An 18,836-nucleotide genomic window follows, 5' to 3' on the forward strand; every position below is an offset into this window, starting at 1 on the left:
ATGTCCCGCTTACTGGACAGGGCTCTCTGCATTGCCCTTTAATTGTGAGGTGAAACTAGAGGACACTTGACACCAACCTGACTTCAATGTAGGATATGCAGATTCTAGGATCTTTTGCCAACAACAGAGACTGTTTGAAAAATAAAACTGTATTGGCACTATAGGCAAGGACTTCAATTAGACAAACTATTCTGCCAGAACCTAGAACTGGTCTTATGCCAGGAAACTTCAGGGGTAGGATCTCCTTGTATTTCTTTCCATGTCACCCATATTTTGATGGGCCTATGCAAACAATAATTGCCACTCTAACACCGTTTTTACTTTGCTCCTTTGACTCTAAACCTTAAATAAATAAATAAAAACCTACTTAAACTTTTGAGGTTAACATAAACTAATATGCATATGCATGAAAATGTAAAAAATACTATGCCTTCAATGTTTAAGGAGTTACACAAATATCATGGCTTTAAAAGATGCTTTCTTTGTTCACTTCATATACCCAGCTCTGTTGTTGTAGATTAACTGTTCATAAACCTGAGGATTGAACTCTCAATTTTATTCATCAGTCTGAAAATCTGTCTTTATTCCAGAACCACTCAATTTTGAATCCTATGCTTTATCAAGTCAGCTAATGCAATACCTCTCATCATTTTTCATATAATAGTTTTAACTGTTATCAAATTCAAAAGCTTTTAAATGGGGACGGAGTGGTAGGGTGGTTGCCTTGCAAGCAGCTGATCGAGGATGGACAGTGGTTCAAATCTCGGCATCCCATATGGTAGCCAGGAGCGATTTTTGAATGTAGAGCCAGGAGTAACCCCTGAGCACCACCAGGTGTGACCCAAAAAAAATAAGTTTTAAATGCAGAGAAACGGTTGAATGGGAGGGACCTTTAGGATCTTGGTGGATGGAAGTGTGTTTTGGGTGTGATATTAGAATGATGTATGCATGAAACCTTCATTAACAGTATTATAAATCACAGTTCCTCAATAAAGATTTTTGAGTTTTACATGCAAAGAAATTTGGGCTAAAATGAAAAGATGCCCTACTGAATTGGAGACATGTTTGCATACCATATCAAATAAATGCATACATTTAGTATCCAAGATACATAAAACATTCATAAAGCTCAACAGTGAAAAAACTAATAACCATAAAAATGGTTATTTTTCATTAAAAAGTGAACAGATACTTCCCTAAAGAGAACATACAGATAACACAGTAGGCATATGAAAAAGTATTCATAGCCACTCACTATCAAGGAAACTAATGACAATGAAATGCTACCTCACACCAATGAAATGGCATGTATCTAAAAGATTGGGGAAAGCCAAGGACCAGAGATAAAGGGGATGGAGCTGACCTATATTCAGTCCCCAGTCCACGTATAGTCCCCTTAAGCACAGCTGTGTGTGGGCCCCAAACTAAAAGCAAACAGTATTGGCAGGAATGTGGTACAGAACAAACCTTTATTCACTGTTGGTGGGACTGTCTTTTGATTCAGCCTCCAATGAAAGAACTTTCAAAAATTAAAAATAGGGGGCTGGAGAGATAGCATGGAGGTAAGGCATTTGCCTTTCATTCAGAAGGTCGGTGGTTTGAATCCCGGTGTCCTATATGGTCCCCCGAGCCTGCCAGGAGCAGTTTCTGAGCATAGAGCCAGGAGTAACCCCTGAGCGCTGCCAGGTGTGACCCCCCCAAAAAATAGAACTCACTATAACCCAATCCTTCTACTTCTCATCTACTCCAAGAACACAGAAATATTGAATCAGACCAGAACAATAGTACAATGTTTTTTTTGTTTTTTTTTTTCAGCAGCGCTCAAGGGTCAATCCTGGCTCTACGCTCAGAAATCTCTCATAGCAGGCATGGGGGACCATATGGGATGCCGGGATTCAAACCATTGTCCTTCTGCATGCAAGGCAAACACCTTGCCTTCATGCTATCTCTCTGGCCCCAATAGTACAACGTTTAAGGCACTTGCCCTACATGTGGTCCTCCAAACACTGTTATACATGGCTCCCAAACAAAAACTCAAAATACATATGCCAACTTGGGCTTTTTGCAAAACTTATTGTAGCCAGAATATGGAAATAGCCCAAATGTCCAACAGAAAAAGAAGGGACTTTACAGTGTAGGGATTGGAGAAGTAGATAGTATAACCTTGCACACTGTCAACCTGGGCTCAATTCCCAGCACTCCATATAGACCCCCTGAGCCCAGACAGGAATGATCCTGAGCACAGAGCCCTCAACACTGATCAGCAGTGTTTCCTCAGAACTACTAGGTGTGGCCAAAATTTTTTATTTATTTTCTTTTTCTTTTTCTTTTTTTTTTTCTTTTTTTTTTGGTTTTGGGGCCACACCCAGTGACACTCAAGGGTTACTGCTGGCTATGCACTCAGAAGTCACTCCTGGCTTGGGGGACCATATGGGATGCCGGGGGATTGAACCACGGTTCGTCCTAAGCAAGCGCTGGCAAGGCAGCGCGCCAGCCCCTATTTTTTTTTTTTTTTTTGGTTTTTGGGTCACACCCGGCGATGCTCAGGGGTTACTCCTGGCTATCTGCTCAGAAATAGCTCCTGGCAAGCATGGGGGACCATATGGGACACCGGAATTCGAACCAACCACCTTTGGTCCTGGATCGGCTGCTTGCAAGGCAAACGCCGCTGTGCTATCTCTCCGGACCCTCCCTATTTATTTTTTAACATCTCTTTCTACTCTTTTTCAAAAAAAATTTTTAAGATTTAAAATTTTTTCTTTAAAGTAAAACCGTGCTGTTTTTGGCAATTTGGATGGAACTAAAGAGTATCATGTTTAAAAGAAAAATCTAGGTAGAGGGTCAGAGAGATAGCATGGAGGTAAGGCATTTGCATTGTATGCAGAAGGACAGTGGTTTGAATTCCTACATTCCTTATGGTCCCCCAAGCCTGCCAGGGGCGATTTCTGAGCGTAGAGCCAGGAGTAACCCCTGAGCGCTGCCGGTTGTGACACAAAAAAAAACAAAGAAAAGGGGGGCCGGGCGGTGGCGCTGGAGGTAAGGTGCCTGCCTTACCTGCGCTAGCCTAGGAGACGGACCGCGGTTCGATCCCCTGGCGTCTCATATGGTCCCCCAAGCCAGGAGCGACTTCTGAGCGCATAGCCAGGAGTAACCCCTGAGCGTTACCGGGTGTGGCCCAAAAACCAAAAAAAAAAAAAAAAAAAAAAAAACAAAGAAAAGAAAAAGAAAAAGCTAGGTAGAAGCAAAACATTAGGTGGTTTCAGTTATCTGTGGTATAGGAGAAAGCAAAATGACACTGTGAAATGTGACAGGTCTTTGTTTTGGATTACAAAATTTAGATTATGGGGCTGGAGAGAGTACAGCAGGTAAGGCACTTGCCTTGCATGTAGCTCACCTGGGTTCAATCCCTAGAATCCCAAATAATCTCCCAAACACTGCCAGGGGTAAATCTGAGTGCAGAGTCAACAGAAACCTCTGCTGTGTATGACCTAAGAACTAAAAATAAATAAATAAATAACTTTGAGATTACTAGACAAGAATAGAGGACAGAGGGAAAATGGGGAGATCAAACTATAGTATGGGGACATTGGTGGATCTTAGGCTCTGAAGATGCAGTTCAGTGACTATAAAAGCTTTAAACCTTTAGTTTTTAGTTTGTTTTGGTTAGGGGGCCACACCTGTCAGTGCTGAGGGCTTCCATATGTATGTCCCCAAATCTTTATATTATTCCTGTACCACTATTCCACATACATTTGTCCTGAACTTCTGCGATCAAAAAAAAAAATTGGGGGGAGTGGGAGTCACACACATCACCGCTCAGGGGTTACTCCTGGCTCTCCACTTAGAAATTACTCCTGGCCGGGAAGGTGGCGCTAGAGGTAAGGTGTCTGCCTTGCAAGCCCTAGTGTAGAATGAACTGCGGTTTGATCCTCCGGCGTCCCATATGGTCCCCCCAAGCCAGGGGCGATTTCTGAGCGCATAGCCATGAGTAACCCCTGAGCGTCAAACAGGTGTGGCCCAAAAACCAAAAAAAGAAAAAAAATACTCCTGTCAGGCTTGGGGGACCATATGAGATGCCAGGATTTGAACTAACTTCCTTCTGCATGAAAGGCAAATACTGGGGTCCAAAGAGATAGCACAGCGGCGTTTGCCTTGCAAGCAGCCAATCCAGGACCTAAGGTGGTTGGTTCGAATCCTGGTGTCCCATATGGTCCCCTGTGCCTGCCAGGAGCTATTTCTGAGCAGACAGCTAGGAGTAACCCCTGAGCACTGCCGGGTGTGATCCAAAAACCAAAAAAATATATATATCCAGAACAATTGTGGCACGATTACAAAAATTACAAATGCATATTAGGAATGTCAGAAAGGAAAGGAACAGAAAAACTATAATAATAGTTGCTGAGAATTTTAAAAAAAGATAATACAGGATTTTGGGTGTGTGCCTTGAATGTGGCTGATTGTAGATCAATCCCTTATATCACATGGTCCCTGTGAACCACTATGTGTGGCAAGATATTAGATAAAAATATACATCAGTTAAACAGCTCAGAAATAGACCCATGTAAATGTAAGTGTTAAATAAAGGAACAAAGAACTTTTTTTTGGCAGGGGGAGGAGAGCAGGCAGGCAATAGCCTTGCATGCAGCCGACCTGGGTTCAAGCATCAGTATCCTTTATGGTTCTCTAAGTCCACCAAGAGTGATTGCTGAGTGAAGAGCAAGGAGTAAGCCCTGAACACCACCAAAACACAAAGGGAACAAACAAAACAATCTTTTTAACAGAAGATATAAGGAAAACTGGACAGCCACATGCAAACAAAATGAAAATTACTCTAAAGGAATGAATTATAAAGACAAAACACAAACTGAAAGTGGAAGGTAACATAGAGGAAGAAAATCTGAGTGACCCTAGGTTTGACAGTGAGATAGATAAAATGCTATAAACATAACCTTTGAAAAATATTTATATAAAGCTTCATTAGTAGGTTTCATTAATATCAAGTTGTAGGGTCTAGGGGCCCAAAAGAAAGTGCAGAGAGGAGGGTGCTTCCCTAACATGCAGCTGACCCAGTTTAAATCTCAGAGCCTCATATAGTTCCCCAAACCCATAGGAATAAGCCCTGAGCACCACCAGGCATGCCTACTCCCTTAAAAAAAAAATGAAAAAAGCCTTGGAGCCCAGGAAATTGTATAGTAGTTAGAACTCATGCCTAGCATGCACCAAACCTAGTTTTGATGCCCAGTATAACATGGATCGCTGACCACTGCTAAGTGAGGTCTTGGAGGCCCCAAAGCACCACCCGGGTAGCTCAAGAAATCTTTGGCACTGCATGGCCCAAACAGCAACATTGTCAGCCCAAGCATTAAACCACCAGCCCAGCTGTACAGGCTAGAATAGTTCTCAGTCCCTGTGAGTACTACTTGGGAGATGGATTGTTTTTGTTTGTTCATTTAAGTATGCTTTGTGGAAACCACTAGTAAGAAATTGCAGAGGCACTGTTGGGTAAAAATATTTGCAAGCGTATATCGTGTAAAGACCATGTACCCCAAATACACAAGTCACTATTAAGTAATGAAAACAACTAAATTTAAAAATGGATCTTAATAGATGCCTCACTCAAGAAAAGACACAAATGACAGCAAGCAAACAAAAAGATACTCAGAGGAATACAAATTAAAACAAGAGCTAGATGCTACCACATCCCTGTTAGGGTGGCTAATGTTCAAATCATTGACATCAAATGGGAATGTACGGCAGTAGTGACTGTGTGCATGTGGGGATGCAGAGTTCAGTTGCTTTCAAAGAGCAAGTTTCCCAAAATTAGTCAGAATCTTACCATGTCATCCAATAGTTGTTTTCCCAAGGATTTACCAAAATGAGTTGGTAAATATGTCCACTCCAAAACTTACACATAAATATATAACAAAGCATTATTTATAATGAAAAACTGGAATCAATCAAGATGTCCTTAAGCATGAGTAGAAGGCTGGAGAGAGAGTTCAGAGATAAGGTGCTTGCCTTACATGCAGTAGACCTGAGTTCCTTCTTGGCATTGCATAAGTTAAACTGAGCACCATGAGGTATAGCTCAAAACCCTCTCAAAATTAAAAAAAAAAATCAAAGACTTAAGTTGGGTCTGGAGAGGTAGCACAGTGGTAGGGCATCGCATGCAACTGATTCGAACAGACAGTGGTTTGAATCCCGGGATCCCATATGGTCCCCCATGCCTGCCAGTAGCGACATCTTGAGTGTAGAGCCAGGAGCAAGCCCTAAGCACCCAAAAGCCAAAAAAAAAAAAAACCCTAAGTAAGCAAAAGGCGGTAACACCCATATAGTGATTTTTATTTGCTTATTTAAAAAGTGAACTATCAGGCTGGAGCAATAGTACAGTGGGTAGGGCATTTGCCTTGCATGCAGCCAGCTGGGTTTATTCCCAGCATCCTGTATGGTTCTCTGAGCTTGTCAGGTGTGACCCAAAAACGTGTGTGTGTGTGTGTGTGTGTGTGTATACAAAAACATATATATACACATTATATAGAGGGGGCATGAATGATAGTACAGCTAATAAGGCACTTGCTTTGCATGCAGCTAACCTGGATTCAATCCCCGAAACCCCATATGATTCTCCAAGCATCAATAGAATTGATTCCTGAGCATCACCTGGTGTTGCCCAAAACAATAATTGGGGCATAGTTCACAGGGGTGAAGCATGTACCTACTTTGTATATATGAAACCAAGAGTTTGAATCTCAACATCATGTGGGACACTATTAAAAGCAATAAATAATGGGGCCAGATTGATAGTAAAGCTGGTAGGGCACTTGCATGCAGCCAGCTCAGGTTCAATTCCCAGCATCCCATATGGTCTGAGTACCATTGATTCCTGAGTGCAGAGCCAGAAGTAACCCTTGAGTGTGCTAGGTGTACCCTCCAGGGGAAAAGAAAAAGACAAATAATTTTTCAATGTTTTTAAATCTAGAAGAAAAGGCTATACTCTCCCATAATAGTTAATTGAAAGGTAATTACTACTAAAGCGTTAATATAAATATTCATAGGGACTTTCTCAGTTTTTCTTTCCTCTTGGATTTTGTTTTATCATTGGTGTTGCTCAGGGTTTACTCCTGCATTTACACTCAGAAATCAGTCCTGCTTGGCTTAGGGAACCTCATAGGATGCCAGGGATAGAATCCAGGTCTGCAACATGCAAACCAAACATCCTCCCCCCTGTACGATCACTCCAGCTCCAGATTTCCTATATATATACACTACTTAGACATGCATTAAATACATGCTAGTACTTAATAATTTTTTTTACATTTATATAACATATACAAACACTAAAATATGTGGGGAGGAGGAAGATGGGGGCATTGATGGTGGGAATGTTGCACTAGTGAAGGAGGTGGTTCTTTTTTTATAACTAAAACCCAACTACAAACATGTTTGTAATCATGGTGCTTAAATAAGGATTATTTAAAAAAAAAAAAAAACTGCAATACATTATTGAAAATTAAAACAAAAACTAAAGTATCACCATTTCCATTTTACTAATGAAATTATTTAACAAACAAAATTGGATGACTAGTTTGATCCTCAATTCATTTTCCTCCAATATTACTTTCATTATATATCTCTTTGTAAAACACAGGTCCACTTCGTTTGCCCCATTTCTTCTGCCTTTTTTTTATGTGTGTGTGTGTAGGGGGGTGGTTTTTGGTTTTTGGGTCACACCAGCGGCACTCAGGTTATTCCTGGCTCTGCTAAGAAATCACCCCTGGCAGGCTCAGGGTACCATATAGGTTGCTGGGATTCGAACTGAAGTCCATTGGGGTTGGCCACATGCAAGGCAGATGCCCTACCACTGTGCTCTTGGCCCCCTTCTTTTGCTTTTTGTTTTTTTTTTACTCCTTCATAAGATGCACCAACCTATTTTATCTTCATACACTGCTCCTTAACTTCATATGGTATAATGCCCTGTGGGGTTAGGTTCAGGGGAGACCACTGAAAAGGAACCAGAGCTTGAGACTCCTGTCAGGCCTCACCTGTTCTCAGCGATCTGGGAAAGATTGAAAAAAGACCCTATTTAAGAAAAAAGGGGCCCGGAGAGATAGCACAGCGGTGTTTGCCTTGCAAGCAGCCGATCCAGGACCAAAGGTGGTTGGTTCGAATCCCGGCGTCCCATATGGTCCCCCGTGCCTGCCAGGAGCTATTTCTGAGCAGACAGCCAGGAGTAACCCCTGAGCAATGCTGGGTGTGGCCCAAAAAACAAACAAACAAACAAAAAAAAAACCTTATTCTTGCCCCTTTGCTTTGCAGGGGACACTCTGCGGCTTCGCACAATACTGGAAGCAATACAGAAGCACATCCATTCATCCTCCCTCATCTTCAAACTGGCCCAAGATGCTTTCAAGATCGCCACTCCCACAGACAGCAGTACTGACAGCACCCTACTCAATGTTGCCCTGGAGCTGGGGTTACAGGTACACAGAGGAATAGACCAGCCCTATGTAAGACTTCTGGCTTGGGAATGATTGGTAGAAAATTCCATGTGGATTGGGCATGGGTTTAGTCGGGTTCTTTCTATGTCCCCTAGATTACCACTTCTAGGCCAGGCATCAGATAAGAACTCTATATATTGGGCTATTTTAACATGATAACCAGGAACATGTACCCCCATGCAACAAAGTCAATCTTCCCACTTCTCCAAGTCAAGCAGGGTTTGGCAATAAGGACTATATTCAAAATAGGTCTTCAAGGAAAACTTCTGATTGATGACTGGGGTAGAATAGAAATGAAGCAAACCTTTCTACTTATTTAAGATTTTGAAATTCTTTTTGGGGTGTCACACCCAGAAGTTTAGGGGTTACTCCTGGCTCTATGCTCAGAAATTGCTCCTGGCAGGTACAGGGGACCATGTGGGATGCTGGGATTCGAACCACTGTCCTTCTGCAGGCAGGGCAAATGCTTTACCTCCATGCTATCTCTATGGCCCTAAGATTTTGAATTTCTTTTTTTTTTTTTTTGGTTTTTCGGCCACACCCAGCGGTGCTCAGGGGTTACTCCTGGCTGTCTGCTCAGAAATAGCTCCTGGCAGGCACGGGGGATGATATGGGACACCGGGATTCGAACCAACCACCTATGGTCCTGGATCGGCTGCTTGCAAGGCAAACGGGCCCAAGATGTTGAATTTCTTTTTTTTCCTTTTTTTTTTTTTTTTTTTTTTTTTTTTTGGTTTTTGGTTTTTGGACCACACCCGGCAGTGCTAAGGGGTTACTCCTGGCTGTCTGCTCAGAAATAGCTCCTGGCAGGCACGGGGGACCATATGGGACACCGGAATTCGAACCAACCACCTTTGCTCCTGGATCGGCTGCTTGCAAGGCAAACACCGCTGTGCTATCTCTCCAGGCCCAAGATGTTGAATTTCTTTTTTTTTTCTTTTTTTTTTTTTTTTTGGTTTGGTTTTTGGGCCACACCCAGCATTGCTCAGGGGCTACTCCTGGCTGTCTGCTCAGAAATAGCTCCTGGCAGGCACGGGGGACCATATGGGACACCGGGATTCGAACCAACCACCTTTGGTCCTGGATCGGCTGCTTGCAAGGCAAACACCGCTGTGCTATCTCTCTGGGCCCAAGATTTTGAATTTCTATTTAAGCACAGTGGCTTAGAAAGTTGTTCATAGGGGCTGGAAAGATAGCATGGAGGTAAGGCGTTTGCCTTGCCTGAAAAAAGACGGTGGTTTGAATCCCGGCATCCCATATGGTCCCCCGAGCCTGCCAGGAGCGATTTCTGAGCGTAGAGCCAGGAGTAACCCAGAGCTCTGCCGGATATACCTCCCCCCAAAAGAAAGTTGTTCAAATAGTTTTTTCCCACAGTTATAAAGTTATTCATGATTGAGTTTTAGTCATACAATGTACAACACCCTTCACCAGTGCAGATCACCCACCATCAACGTCCCCATTTTCCCTGCATGCCTCTATGACAGACCTTTTTTTCTTCTCTCTGTCTCTCTCTCTGTCTCTCTCTGTTTCTCTCCCTTATCCCCCCTTTTTTTATTGAGACAGTGCTTTGCAATATCTTACTGAAGGGGGATCAGGCATATCCCTGTATCCTCTGTCCACACCCAGTTCTCGTCCAGAGGGATCATTTCCAACTACCATTGTCAGACTGGTCTCTTCTCTCCCTTTTCTGCTCTAACTGCATTCCCTGCTATTTATGACAAGCTATCTACCATGGAATGGTCCTCCTGGTCCTGATTTTTGTTGTTTCTGGATATTATTACCACCCTATCTTTTTTTTACTATTCCATAAATGAGGGGACGGAGAGATAGCACAGCGGTGTTTGCCTTGCAAACAGCCGACCCAGGACCTAAAGTGGTTGGTTCAATCCTGGTGTCCCATATGGTCCCCCGTGCCTGCCAGGGGCTATTTCTGAGCAGACAGCCAGGAGTAACCCCTGAGCACCGCTGGGTGTGGCCCAAAACCAAACAAACAAAAACAATAATCCATAATGAGTATAACCATCCTATGTCTATCACTCTCCCTTTGTCTCATATTACTCAATAAAATACTATCCAAGTATAAGAAAATTTCATGACTTCATTTTTCCTAATTGCTGTATAGTATTTTATTATGTTGATGTACCACAGCTTCTTTATCCACTCATCTGTTCTTGGTCATTGTTCTTCTTTCCAGATTCTGGCTATTGAAAATAATACTGTTATTAACTTAGGATTGCAAAGGACATTTTTCTGCATTGTGTTTTTGGGCTCCTAGGGTATATGTTTCATAACTACTTTCTGAATCAATGAATGACAAAGGGGAGATGGAGGGGGGTAATCAATCCCAGTCTCACTCAGTGCCCTGGAACTCTGGTACCCAGGTGATGAGGATGACCTTATCAACCCTTAACTGGAGGCGCCGGGAGATGGTGCGGTGGCTGGTGACATGTGCAACAGAAGTGGGTGAGTCTCCCATCTCCCTCCATCCCCCAGGCCCCATCCAGGAAGGCGGTTCTAGGATAAGGGACAGGACAGAAAATCCCTAGAGCTGTAAGAGGGCCTAGAAAAGGATGGGCTGCTGGTCGAACATGCTTCTCTTCAGCCAGCCCCAGCTCTGCCCTTTCTGAAAGCTTGGACCATATCCTGATGTCAACACCCTTTGTCACTCACCTGAGAAGTGTCAGAAAGAATGGATTTTCAGCCTCTAGAACTCCATTGTGGCCTGGGGAGGTAGCCAACCTAGTGGTTTGGTCCCAGTCCCTTGTCTATCCATGATTCCTAGATTGGCCTTGAGAGGCGGCCCCACTTCAGCTTGAACCCTGGGCAGATCCAAAAGCCCTGCCTTGGGGCAAACACTCTGCATGCAGGCTTTGCTGCCCTATCCCTGTGCGGGGCTCAGAGTCCCTGCAGAGAACTTCAGCCCTATGATCTGGGGGAGGAAGGGAGGGAGGGAGGAGGCCCCAAGCAGGGTCTGCCATCTGGGGTGCTCCCTTTGCCCTGGTTTGCCTCAGATCATCTCAAGGCTGCTGAGGAGGAGGGGAGAACTCGTCTCTGCAGGCCAAGCTCTGAGCCCCAGTGGCGATCTGGGCAGACCCCGATCAGGTGGCCGCGGCTGAGCTCAGGCTCTCCCTGACAGGTGTGCGCGCCCTGGTGAGCATCTTGCAGAGCTGGTACACGCTCTTCACCCCCACCGAGGCCACGAGCATCGTGGCGGCCACGGCCGTGTCCCACACCACTATCCTGCGCCTCAGCCTGGACTATCCCCAGCGGGAGGAGCTGGCCAGCTGTGCCCGCACCCTGGCCTTGCAGTGCGCCATGAAGGATCCCCAGAGCTGCGCCCTGTCCGCCCTCACTCTCTGTGAGAAAGACCACATCGCCTTCGAGGCCGCCTATCAGATAGCCATCGACGCTGCTGCCGGAGGCATGACGCATTCGCAGCTCTTCACCATCGCCCGCTACATGGAGCTCCGCGGCTACCCGCTCCGTGCCTTCAAGCTGGCCTCGCTGGCCATGAGCCACCTCAACCTGGCCTACAACCAGGACACGCACCCGGCCATCAACGACGTGCTCTGGGCCTGTGCGCTCAGCCACTCTCTGGGCAAGAACGAGCTGGCGGCTCTCATCCCCCTGGTGGTGAAGAGCGTGCACTGCGCCACCGTGCTCTCGGACATCCTGCGGCGCTGCACGGTGACCGCGCCGGGCCTGGCTGGCATCCCCGGCCGCCGCAGCTCTGGCAAACTCATGTCCACTGACAAAGCCCCGCTGCGCCAGCTGCTGGACGCCACCATCAACGCCTACATCAACACGACGCACTCACGCCTGACGCACATCAGCCCGCGCCACTACGGAGAGTTCATTGAGTTTCTGAGCAAGGCGCGGGAGACCTTCCTGCTCCCCCAGGACGGCCACCTGCAGTTCGCCCAGTTCATCGAGAACCTCAAACAGATCTACAAGGGCAAGAAGAAGCTGATGCTGCTGGTGCGAGAGCGCTTCGGCTGAGAAAGCGGGACAGCTCACTGCCGGTCAGTTGGGCACCCAGGTACCGTCGCGTGCAAGCCGAGGACACCGAACTATCTGTCCACCCTGAGAGGACTCTGAGCACCTGTGGCTGAAGCCAAGGGGCCCGAGGTCTAGGCAAGGGGAGAGCCCACGACACTCTTAGGCCTGCCTTGGCAAGGCTTCTAAGGCAGCTGACCATTCCTGGACGAGCTGGGCCCTGCACAGAGACAGAAACCCCACAACATGCCACCTCACTCCCCGATAGCCTGCGTGTCCCGGGCATTGGCCCTTCTCCCTTGGCAAACACAGAACACTGTTCCTTCTCAGGGATTGCTTAACCAGAGAAACAGAGCGTTTATAGTCTTGTAATATACTAGAGTATATGTGTTGCCAATTACATTGTAAAGTTGCAACTATTTATAATTCTGGTTTTAATTTGATGGGTACTTGAAGTAGATGTGGGTGGGAAGATACACTTGTTTTCTGAGGAGACTCAATCATTTCTCAGGTTTCCCTTGCAGAGTATAATGCTGTTGGCAGTGGAAGAACAGGGGTGGTTAACTTAGTGCTATACTAAGTTCCTCCCGGGCTGGAGGAACTTTCTCTTCTGCTTTCCAGTAAACTTTTCTCTTTTCAACTCTTAAAAAAGATGGGGTGGCAGGGAGGAAAAAAAGGCCAGTTAGAATAAATCACCAAGTCTAGTTTGTGCAGAAACCACAGACTGCGTGGCCACGGATCTCTAGCCCAGTGGCAGGTGGTGGCCAGTGGGCTGAGCTCAGGACTGGACTTAGACTTATGTCTCATGAAGCCATGAGGACACTAAAGTACTTGTTTCTTCTTCACACTTCTTCAGTGGGAGCCCACTAAGCTTACAAGAAACTAGCGCAGGAAGAAAGCGAAGGTGTGGAAGGCCACAGAGCTCAAAATATTCATACATTCTGGTCAGCTTTGTGTTCCAGTATCTGGTTTTCTCTCTCCATATATATGTAAGAACATCTGTATGTATAGAAATGTGTGTGGGCCTATTTGTGCATATGTATGAGTGAGCTGTGCTTTGGTATGTCAGGTCTGTGTCTGTGTGGATGTTTCTAGTTGACTGTGGAAAGTGTGTGCATAGGGCCTGTATGTATTGATGTTTGTCCACAAATGGTCAGTATGTATGCACCTGTTTACATAAAGCATGTATGGAAGCCTACTCTCCACTGATCTGTATCTATGTGCTTCAACATGTCAATTTGTCCCTGAACTGTGTGAGGATCTGGGTGGATGTGACCCTTTCTGGCATACCACATCTCTCTTCCTAATTCCTTGTCTCTCTTAGTTGCTAGGTATGTTTCCCAGCCCTGTTGTGCCTTCCATTGTATTTGCCATGCTCTTATCAGACAAGCTTCTCAGCAGTGTTTTTGCTCTAGCCTAAGTGTGACCCCTTGAGTTTCATATTGCTCTCCTCTCTGTTCTTGCTTTTTCTTCCTGCCTTTCTACCTCAAGCTTCCTTCACCTGCTTTTGTCAGTCTCACTGGCCACTAATTGGAAGGCTAGGACTGGAATGCACTTGGCCTTTACCTTTCTGACTAGTTTCTAATCCTAGTGGACAACTCACATTAGCCTTGGCTGACCTCCTTAGTGTATCATGTTCTGCTGCCTTCCTGACCCCTGTATTTAGCCTGGAATTATTACAGGAGGTAGCAAGGTAGCATTCAGAGAAGTCATTTGGATGCCAATGTCTTAGTGTTTTACTGTTTCATGTTTTAGTTCCAGAATAGGGGATGGGATGTGATAGGAAAGAGGTGATAGAGTGTGAATTAGGTCTTCAGTGTCTGCTTTTTTCTTTCTTGGACAAACAGTTGTCTTTTATTCCTCTTCACAATAACCAATAAGTTGTATCTGCATTTTATGGCTACTGAAATCCTATTGTCCTGCCATGGGCCCCTACAACTTCTCAGCCTCATAGGTTGGCTTTAAAAAAAAAGCCACTCCCATTTCTGTATCACAGTTGCCATTTTTTTTAGCAGGTGTGTGAACTCACAGTGTTTTCTATGAATAAATCATGGATCAAAGGAAAGATCATTTTTTCTGAAAGCAAACCGTGTTCTCGATAAATGGTCCCTTCATCTCTCTTCTGCATTTCTCTGGCTGGAATGAGGAGCTGGTTGGGGCTATGGGGTTGGCACCTCATGGTACAAGATATGGAATGACATTTAATATAGCATACCTCTTTCCAGAGCTCATGTGCACTTCAGAACATTGTTCTACAAATTAGGAGCTGATGTAATTGGTAGAAACAACACAATTCAGAGAAAATTAAAGGAATGTATGTAAAAGAAGGAAAAGCAACCATGAGAGTGCCTTAGTAACATAAATCCAAGGCTCTAATCCTAAGCCATGTAGGTCCAGGTCTACGTGTCCTCTCCATCTTCGGGTGTCAGAATGGAAATTCTTTAGTATTTAGCTTACCCAGATCCATTTTCCTCAACAGCTTCTCTCCAGTGTTCTATTCCTGTCTGTGTCCCTCTCTGACTCAGATTTATACTTCCCTTTCATCTCAAACCAGGGGTCCTATCAGTTTGGCCCTGCATTCTATGGGAATCTCATTTCTCTGCAGGTCATAGGTCCAGCTGCTTGAAAGTTCTACCTTCAACATAGCTAGGACCAAGGTGGTGACATTGTCAGTATGTACTTCCTGTACAGCGTATATACTTCTGTACTGATCCAAGGCTCCCATTGCTGGTGGGAGAATAGCAAAGCAAATGGCAGGAGAGGAACAGAAATTTAGAAGGAACTCAGGGTGCAGGGGTCATAACAAACAAAATCATAGGCTCGATTCTGGCTTTGGGATGTTTATTCTCGTGGAAATACAATCTGTATTTACTTGAAGTTTAGCACACTCAGTTCTTTCATATTTTTTGTTTTATCTTGTTTTGCTTGAGCCACACCCAACGGGGCTCAGGTTACTCCTGGCTCTGCTCAGAAATTGCTCCTGGCAGGCTTGGGGATCAAACCCGGGTCAGACCTGCATGCAAGGCGAAAGCTCTAACCAATATGCTATTGCTTCAGTCCCAGTTTAGTTCTTTCGAAGAAGACGTGAGTGCTTGTGCACAGCATCCACAAAGGTCCCCATGTGTTCCGGGTCCATGTCAGGGTAGAGCCAATGGCCGAAGTTGGCAATGTAGCCCTGGGACCCAAAGTCATCCAGCATCTTCTGTACCAGTCGCCAGATTTCCTCCTGTGGGGCCAATAGGATACCTGTTCGAGCAGGGAGGTCAACCAGTTCCTCCTCTCCAGCCCCATATTCACTGGTCACCCACATGTGTGGGCATCAACAAAATTGACAGGATGCCTTGTTTGGGCCAAGTACTCAGAAAACAATAATGAACGACAAAATGATTTCCCACCTTCTTAGACCTCAGGTGGTATATATGAGCAAAGGCGATGGGATGGGGGGATACATCATGAAACATACACATGGTAACACAACCACATCCTTAGTTATGAGTGTGCGCACGCACACACACACACACACACACACACACACACACGACCCTGGTGCTTACCTTGGGTGCATACAGGGCACAGGGATCCAGGTTGCCCTGCAGTGTCACTCTTTTTCCCACGCGCTCCCTGGAAGCAGAGTTCAGGTCACATGCTGGGAACTGCACCCCACAACCTTATGGCTTCCTCCTCAATGGACAGGTCCCACCACCTCATCACTCACGGGGCCTTCTTTGGAGACACTGTCCAGTCAAGTCCAACCACATCAGAGCCAGCTTGAGCCAGCTCCTCCAGGGCAAAATGTCCATCCTTAGCAAAGATGATCTGGGAGGAAAGCACAGATCTCAGATCTTGAGATTGCCCACTAACCTTCTCCCTTGTACCTCTGCTGCCCTCCAGTGGGCACTTTTGGTTATGTAGGCTTATCCAGAAAGCCACACAGACAGGCTCCCTCACCCCAAGACATCCTTACCATGGGCACTGGTGCCAAGCCTACCTCCTCCACTTTGGCCTTCACTCGCTTGGCCACATCACTGATGTAGGGCAGTGCAAATGTACTGAAAAGCTGTGGGCCAAGATGCCCTGCGTGGGACTCAAAGAGCTGAAATGCCTGTAGTCAGGAGGTGGTAAAGAGAAACACAACAGGGGCCGGGAAGGTGGCGCTAGAGGTAAGGTGTCTGCCTTACAAGCGCTAGCGTAGGACGGACCGTGGTTCGATCCCCCGGCGTCCCATATGGTCTCCCCAAGCCAGGGGCGATTTCTGAGCTCATAGCCAGGAGTAACCCCTGAGCGTCACAGGGTGTGGCCCAAAAACCAAAAAAAAAAAAAAAAAAAGAGAAACACAACATAGAAGAGTTGGGGCTGGAGCGATGGCATTTGCCTTGCTCGCAGCCAACACAGGACGGACCCCAGTTTGATCCCATACGATCATCTAAGCCTGCCAGGAGTGATTTCTGAGTACAGAGCCAGGAGTAACACCTGAGCGCCACTGGGTGTGACCAACCCCCCTCCAAAAAAAAAAAAAAAAAAAAACACAGAAGAGTCTGGATTCCTGTACACAGGGAACACCTCGTTTTTCCTCAGGTTGCTTCATCCTACCCAAGCTTACAAACCCAACAAGAGTCAAAAAGTTTTGCTGGGACGAGGGAGAGAGTTCAAAGGGACTGTGCATGTGCCTTTCATGCTTCCCAGCCTCCCAGTTGGATCCCAGCACTGCAGATAGCCTCATCCTTCCCTTCCGCATTGCAGGGATGGGATAGTTCTGGCAAGTCTCTGCTTCTTGGGGTACAAGAAACACATCAAGGGGTTCAAACATCAAACTGCCAGGCCTCCATTGCTTGACTGAGCATCACTGGAATGACATCCAGCCCCTCTGAGTCCCTACTTAAAAAAAAAAGTTCTCTGCTAGTGAGATGGCTCAGTAGGCTGGAGAACATGCTCTGCATGCAGAAGGCCCAGGTTTGATGGTCTCCGAAACACTACTAGAAGCAATCCCCAAGTACTACTGTGTATATCCCCCCCAACATACACACACACCAAAAAAGAAGTTTGGGTGCCTTTAAATCCTTGGTTAGCTCTTCTTTAAACCTTAGCAATTTAAGAGCCTCTGGAAATATGAGGATAGACTTAGCCACTGCAACCAAATTCTCCAGGATTATGCATACTTTTATGTCTGGCATTGAACCCTAACCTCTCAGCGGTAGGAGACTTCTGTCTAGACCCCAAGCTATTTTCCTCAATTTCAGTACTGACCTGGGCACCGGCAGCCACCTGTCCCACCAAGTAAGGGACTATAGTATCAGTGAGGATACGAAGCAGCTGGTGACTGGCCTGCGGTCTCTGGTAGAGCCAGCGCTTCGCCTGAGCCATGGTGTTTGAGCCACCACCCTCAATCATGTACGTCATCAGAGTCCACTGCAGGATAGACAGGAGGTCACAGGTACAGCAACTACGTGACGCTGTGCCACACACAGACTGTTGATGTGATTTTCCTGTGCCCACATCCCTTCTTTATCCCTTATTACCGGGGCACCAGCAAAGCCAATCAGTGGCACCCGACCAGCCAGCCGCTGTCGAGTGAGGGTAATGGCCTGGAACACATAGTCCAGCTCAGCGACTGCAGCTGCTGGGTCCCGGAGCCGCTCCAAGTCCTGCTCTTCTCGCAAAGGCTCTGGAAAGCGAGGCCCTTAGCCAGGCACCATGGTCACTTCCATGCCCAGTGCCTACAGGGGAGAAAAAAATGGAATTTACAATCTGTATATCCAGGAGGAAAGGCTCCATGCCAGGAAAAAAAGAAATAAAAAATCGGCCCAATTCCTACCAGGGGTCTCAAACTCAATTGACCTGCGGGCCGCAGGAGGCAAAGTCGATGTGATCCTTGAGTGCAAAGTCAGTAGTAAGCCTTGAATATTGGGGGTGTGACCCAAACAACTAAAACAAAACAAAACAAAAAAAACATTCTTCTAGGGCAGGGCCACAAAACGTTGTACAGAGGGCCGTTTGCGGCCCCTGAGTTTGAGACCCTGACTAGTGTTTCTCTACAGTGAACTTATCTTGAGCCTCCACAATTGCAATTCCACAACCTGGTCTGAGTAGGTACCTGAGGTACAACGAGAATGTCAGAGAAGATGACGGCAGCATCGAAAGGGAAGCGATGCAGTGGCTGTAGGGAAGAGAAGACAGGCGGTTAGGGGACAACGTGAGGCCATAAAGCACTCCTCTTTTGAGGACCCCTCACCTGCAAAGTGAGTTTACAACAGGCCTCTGAGGACCTGCAAGAGCTGAAAAAGTCTTGAGCTGCCCGAGTTTCCCAAAACACTGCAAAGGGAAGACAAGAGTCAGGCTGGAGAA

General features: G+C 46.0%; 2 protein-coding genes across 2 annotated transcripts in view; one reads left to right on the forward strand and one right to left on the reverse strand.

The window, feature by feature from the left end:
* The window catches only part of ZSWIM5 (zinc finger SWIM-type containing 5), a 52,396-nt gene extending 39,278 nt beyond the window's left edge, over positions 1-13,118 (forward strand). The window contains exons 11-13 of the mRNA XM_049775497.1: positions 8,317-8,480; positions 10,880-10,961; positions 11,635-13,118. Of these exons, the coding sequence (XP_049631454.1) occupies positions 8,317-8,480; positions 10,880-10,961; positions 11,635-12,497 (1,109 nt within the window). The 3' untranslated portion in view covers positions 12,498-13,118. The remainder of the gene's footprint in view (positions 1-8,316; positions 8,481-10,879; positions 10,962-11,634) is intronic.
* A 2,284-nt stretch (positions 13,119-15,402) lies between these two features.
* LOC126011428 (uroporphyrinogen decarboxylase-like) lies at positions 15,403-18,204 on the reverse strand. Its single transcript, XM_049775200.1, is given in 6 exon segments — positions 15,403-15,720; positions 16,049-16,115; positions 16,210-16,310; positions 16,459-16,596; positions 17,739-17,900; positions 18,011-18,204. Coding segments are annotated over 6 exon segments (819 nt in total). The 5' UTR covers positions 18,200-18,204; the 3' UTR covers positions 15,403-15,558.
* Positions 18,205-18,836: the final 632 nt, after the last annotated feature.

Source organism: Suncus etruscus, chromosome 6 (genome assembly GCF_024139225.1).
Source record: "Suncus etruscus isolate mSunEtr1 chromosome 6, mSunEtr1.pri.cur, whole genome shotgun sequence".
NCBI lineage: Eukaryota > Metazoa > Chordata > Mammalia > Eulipotyphla > Soricidae > Suncus > Suncus etruscus.